The following is a 5,349-nucleotide window of genomic DNA, read 5'->3' on the forward strand; positions in this document are numbered from 1 at the left end:
CATAGACCTCAATTGGTGGCAATATATGCAGATACAGGCTAGATATAAGAAAGATAAAGAAGAGAATGGATTCCAAACAGAACTGCAAGATCTAGATAAAACTTTACAAGGTACAGAGGATAAATTGATCAAGAAATGATACGACTACTTATTTAATTACAGAATGGAGGAGGAGGTAGTTAAAGAAACTATGATAACTTGGGCCAAACATTTTGGCTACAGTATTGATTTGGGGAAATGGGCAAAAAATTGGAATGAAAGTTATAAATTGACAATGGCAGTAGCCTACAAGGGAAATATGCATAAAATGTTCTATAGAAGGAATCTCCATCCAGCGAGACTGGCTAAAATGTACCCAAGCTTATCACTGGACTGTTGGAAATGTAGGCAAAATCCAGGAACGTATTACCACATGTGGCGGTTATGCCCAAAGGCTAAACAATATTGGAATAGAATAAGAAAATGGCTCAGGAAAATTTAGAGTTGGTTTTGCTTTCTTCAGTGTTTTTGTTGGGTCTGTTAGCCGGACAGATGACACACAGAAGATTCCTGAATCCCCAGCCTTTCAGAGATCCCTCATTTGACCAGCCCCTCATCCTCAGACATGGGGAGGACACGCATAAGTGGGAGGGGGAGAGCCTTGAAGGGACAGAAAAAAAACACCACTCAGCGGGAAATAGGGGCCAAATGCCTTTATTTTGAGGAAAGAAGAATAGGTCCACCATGTATTTGAGGGGAAGGGTCCCAATGGCGCCTGGTCGGCCTTTAATCCAAGTTGAGGCACCAGACACAATTTGGAAAAGTCGAATGGTGAATCTGACAGGAACCTGTAGAAAGAGAATCCGTTAGGGGGTGTCTGCTCAGATTTATCTTCCACGCTCTGCTTAAATCTTACAACCAGGAGGCCCCAAGCCTTGGCCTGCTTAATCTTACAACAACGTGGAATTCAAAAGGTTGTTGGACCGTCAGTGACAGGCCTGGAGGACCTCTCTGAGTGCTGGAGTTTGTAGGAGGCTCACCCAACCAAACCATTGGCCTTTATGTCCCCTAAGGGTCACCAGTCCAGAGCCCAATGGCTGTTCATCTGTGCAGGTGAGCTGGATGATAGTGGGGGGGGTCTGCCTTTCTTCTCTCTCAAAAATCCTTTTGCCCGCAATTTTAATTGGATGTCCACCCTTCCAGGGGAAACGAAGGACTTTCTGGAGAAGAAAGTAGAAGGCAAGAGAGAGGGAAGGTGGCCACCACAAGAGACACGGGGCTACTATATAATCAGGACCATCCTCGATTGAGGTATAGATCTTCTCTGAAATAAGGGCTTATAATTGGCTCGCATGATCAAGCCATAAATATTCGTGACACCTGAGTGTAGACCTATGATAGTCCACAGCCAGGTAGCTGTAGATCTGCACAGTGGACAAAATGGGTGGGGTCTTTTGCGCTGCCTCATGGGACATTCTTCTCCCAACCTAGAGGAACCTGACTCTTCCCAGGGCCTTGGACTCGCGATGTGCCAGAGCCTCCGTTAAAGGATGATGGGCTGTCATGGCAGTGATCTAATATTGCCTGTTGATCTGTGCCCTGATGGGGTTTTTTTTTACATTGTTTTGTTAGGTTTCCTGGCATTTTGTTTTTCTAAGCCGCCCAGAGTCACCCGGGTTGAGTAGGGTGGTCCTATCAACGTTTGAGAAAAAGGAATCCATCCGTGCTTGGGCGTGGAGCGTGACACGGTGCGACTGATGGATTTGCACATCAATGTCTCTTCCTTTCAGCACCGAGAAAACATGGGCAGGCCCCATGTGCTGGGACTGTGTGAGGACTCTTCCCACGGGTGGGGGGTCATGCTCCCACGGGCCTGCGCTCCCAATGGAGTGGCCATCGGTCAGCATCTGCTGTCCTCCAGAGCTCTCTGGCCCTTTCACACCCATCCCACCCCCAGGCCTTCCTCCTGGCCTCCTAGGAGGTGGTGAGGACAGTGACAGGGCTTCCCAAACGCCCCAGAGAACGAATGGAAGCCATAGCTCTGGAGCTTCCTGCAACTTTTGTGGCCTCAAAATAGTCAAAGGGAGGAATTTAGAAGAAGATTTGAAATAAATGGCAGGATGGGGGCCTTCTTAACCTCAAGGAGCAAAGGAGACTGGGTCCTCTGCTCTCAAAGAGACCCCCTCCCCAATCTTTTAATCCAAGGATCGAACCCTCTCTTCAGGCTCAGCTGAGAGAGAACTTCCCCCTCTTCCTCCCCCCCCCTCTGTCTGTCCTCCTGTCCTCCACCAGTCCCCCCTCAGAAGGACAGGGACCTTGATGTTCTCAAGAGAAGACCTTCTCCTTTCCTCAACATCCTATTTGGGGCTTGGCTCATCCAAGGTCCATTCTGGGGTCTCTGAATCCCTACAGAGAGGTATAAGGGCACAGGGCTCTTACCTTAGACAGGATCCATGCAGTCAATCATGCAACCATAACGGCAGCACTTCTGTTTCCCCTTGCACTCCCAGTCGCTTCTACACATTACGGGACAAGGGGTGATGGTGCCTGGAGGGGCCCTGCGACACACCCCGGGCTTTTCTGCAAAAGAGAAGATCCCAAGGCCGAGGGTCAGACTATGCAGGCAGAGCAGGCAGGAAACCGATTCTGCTTTATTGTCCAGCTACTTTAACAGAATCTTGCAGGTCTGAAAGGAGAAATCTCCTGCTGTCTCCTATGCAGCCTAAGAAACTAGGGAAGGTCTCTTCTCTTCCCCTCTTCCCTTCCTCCCTCTCCCCCTTCCTTCCCTTCCCTTCTCCTCTACCCTCCCTTTTCCTCTCCCTCTCCCCCTCCTGCCCCCTCCCTTCCCATCCCTTCCCTTCTTCTCTTCTCTCCTCTCCTCTCATGCAGCTGTGGGTTACGCCATCTCTTATCTGACGGTTCATTTGGAAGCATCTCCTCGCCCGGTCTCCCAAAGTCTTTCACACACCCCATTCCACTGGGAGATTTCCTCTTGAATTAGATTCCCAGAGCAAAGAAGGTCCCATCTCTGGTCCTTTCATCAGCCAAAACTTCTCCGTGTATCCAGGATGAGAGAGGCTGGCTGGAGCACGACTCTACCTCCCAGCTCCTTCCCCCCAGAGGATGGGAATTCCTCCTGAGTCCTCGGTTGCTTCTCTCCTTGGTTGGTTTCTGCCCATTGTTTGAAGGTCCCCAAGGAGAGAAGTAGCCTGAATTGAGAAGAAACCTTCCAACAGTGAGGACAATTAGCCAGTGGAACCGCTTGCCTCCAGAAGTTGTAAATGCTCCATCATGGGAGGTTTTTAAGAAGAGGCTGGACAGCCACATGTCTGAAATGATATGGGGTCTCCTGCTTGAGAAAGGGACTTGACTAGAAGACCTTCAAAGTCCCTTCCAACTCTCTTATTCTGTTAAAACAAAGCCAGGAACATGGACTGAGGTTCAAGCCAACATCCAGATAACAAGGACCAACAACCAAGTAGAAAATAATATTCTCCATATGGAGCTACCAAGGAGAAAACCCTCAGCCACACTGGCAGGGAGGAAACCACACACTCAGTTGCACTGTTGGTGTTACCCAATTGGATAGTGAAACATTTGCAAGAAAACAACTAGGCTCAGAGAGAACCACGGATCCCACACTCCTCCTCCTCCTTGTCCTCCTCTTCTTCTTCTTCTTCCTCCTCCTCCTCCTCCTCCCTGCAAACTCCACTCCCTTCTAGCAGTGTATTTCGGTCATAAAACGGTGTGCAAGAAAACCACCCAGCTCAGACAGCACCGAGGACCCCACAGTTCAATCAGAGCGACAAAGATTCCCTTCTACGGAATCCATCATAGCCTGTTGTGAGAACCAGGATATTACATGAAGCCACCCTATGCTTAATTTTAGGAGATAGCAGTTCTCATTCTATCAAGGGGTCACCCAACAACTCCTTCCCTACTTACCAACACAGGTGAAGTGGCATTCATCTCTGGTCACAAACCTGTTGGCATTGCCATTGCATCCACCATAAATAAACTCCTGGCAGTTATTGAAAGTCGAGTTGTAGTAGAAGCGAGGCATATAAGCTTCACATCGCCCAGGTTTAGCAGGAAGATAACACAACTCTGTGACAAATGGAAGGGAAGGTGTTATTTCATTAGGTACCATAAACACCTTTACATATTTCCCCAACCTGGGGCCTTCCTAGCATGCTCAGAGTGGAAGCAGTCGGGAGCCACTTGGGACATTTTAATTTGGTTTCCTGCTCTGGGGATTGGATCCGATGGCTGGACTGGATTGTTCCTGTGGCTTAAAATCCTGATTCTGCAGCTGCCTTGAGTAAAGAGAGCTCAGACTTCCCCTAAAACTGCATCTCTCTTTCTTGGGGTCCCCTCCCATTTCTGTCTCCTGTTCAGCTGACCCCCAACCCCCCTCTCCAGAACCTCCCCAGAAGAAGCCCCACCAAGCCAGAGGTTCCAGACTGGGGGTCTCTGGTTTCCCTTTGCAGCCCCTCCCAGCCAAGGGTCTCAAGATCATTCAGAAAACTCTACCTGGCCGGCCCTGGCCGGAGATGGGGGTCAGCTCTGCCCAGAGGGTGAGGAGTCCCAGCAGGAGAAGAAGACCTCCAGAAGACATGCTGAAGCCGTCTGCCCCACCCTTGGCCTCCGTGCATTAAATAGTCTCCCCACTGGGAATTTCACATCCAGGAAGCAGGAGGATGTAATGCAGTAAGAACAGAAATTCTTCCCTCTTTCACAAGATGGTGGAACAAGAGGTGGGGAATTTGGGGGTTGGATTGGCTGAGCAGTTTGCAGAAGGCCAGGCAGGTCCCTGTTGATCTCAATGGGTCATTTCTCTGGTCAAGCAAAACTCCCCTTTCCAGAGCTGCAACAGTGTTAAGGAGTTCAGGGTGTGTGTGTTGTGTCCATGGTGGAGGGTGGAATATGGGGGCTGGACACCTGGGGGGAACGACGTCACTTCTTGTCAGGGCTGCCCCCTCCCCAATCCTTTAATCCCAGAATCGGACCCTCTTGACATTCCTGGGTCATGGAGGACGTAAACATAGATTTATAAGGAGAGAAAGAACTTGGAACTAAGGAGAAACTTCCTGGCAGTGAGGACAATTAACCAGTGGAACAGCTTCCCCCATGAAGTTGTGGGTGCTCCATCACTGGAGGTTTTCAAGAAGAGACTGGACAGCCGTTTGCCTGGAATGGTAGAGGGTCTCCTCCTTTGGGCAGAGGGTTGGACTAGAAGACCTCCAAGGGCCCTTCCAAATTCTTTATTCTTGGCAGAATGAGGAAACTGAAGCGTTTGCAGGGCAGATCCCTCAAGATGTGCTGCAATGCCCAGTTTGCTCAACCTCTGGGCAAACGGTTCATCTCCTG

The 5,349-nt window shown here is 49.7% G+C and overlaps 1 protein-coding gene across 1 annotated transcript; it reads right to left on the bottom strand.

Moving 5' to 3' along the window:
* Nucleotides 1-3,916: 3,916 nt before the first annotated feature.
* Nucleotides 3,917-4,597, bottom strand: LOC116509513 (kunitz-type serine protease inhibitor ki-VN-like). The gene is made up of 2 exons (XM_032218664.1): nucleotides 4,513-4,597; nucleotides 3,917-4,086 (listed from the first exon to the last, which is right to left on the bottom strand). The coding sequence occupies exons 1-2, from the start codon at nucleotides 4,595-4,597 to the stop codon at nucleotides 3,917-3,919; spliced, it is 255 nt and encodes an 84-aa protein (XP_032074555.1).
* Between the last annotated feature and the right edge of the window lie 752 nt (nucleotides 4,598-5,349).

Source organism: Thamnophis elegans, chromosome 5 (genome assembly GCF_009769535.1).
Source record: "Thamnophis elegans isolate rThaEle1 chromosome 5, rThaEle1.pri, whole genome shotgun sequence".
NCBI lineage: Eukaryota > Metazoa > Chordata > Lepidosauria > Squamata > Colubridae > Thamnophis > Thamnophis elegans.

What these genes read in the sequence shown, in the direction of transcription:
- LOC116509513 (XM_032218664.1), bottom strand. Translation starts at nt 4,597, where the DNA reads ATGTCTTCTGGAGGTCTTCTTCTCCTGCTGGGACTCCTCACCCTCTGG. An exon ending in CTCCGGCCAGGGCCGGCCAG is followed by an intron (nt 4,087 to 4,512) that starts GTAGAGTTTTCT and finishes CATTTGTCACAG; the next exon opens with AGTTGTGTTATCTTCCTGCT.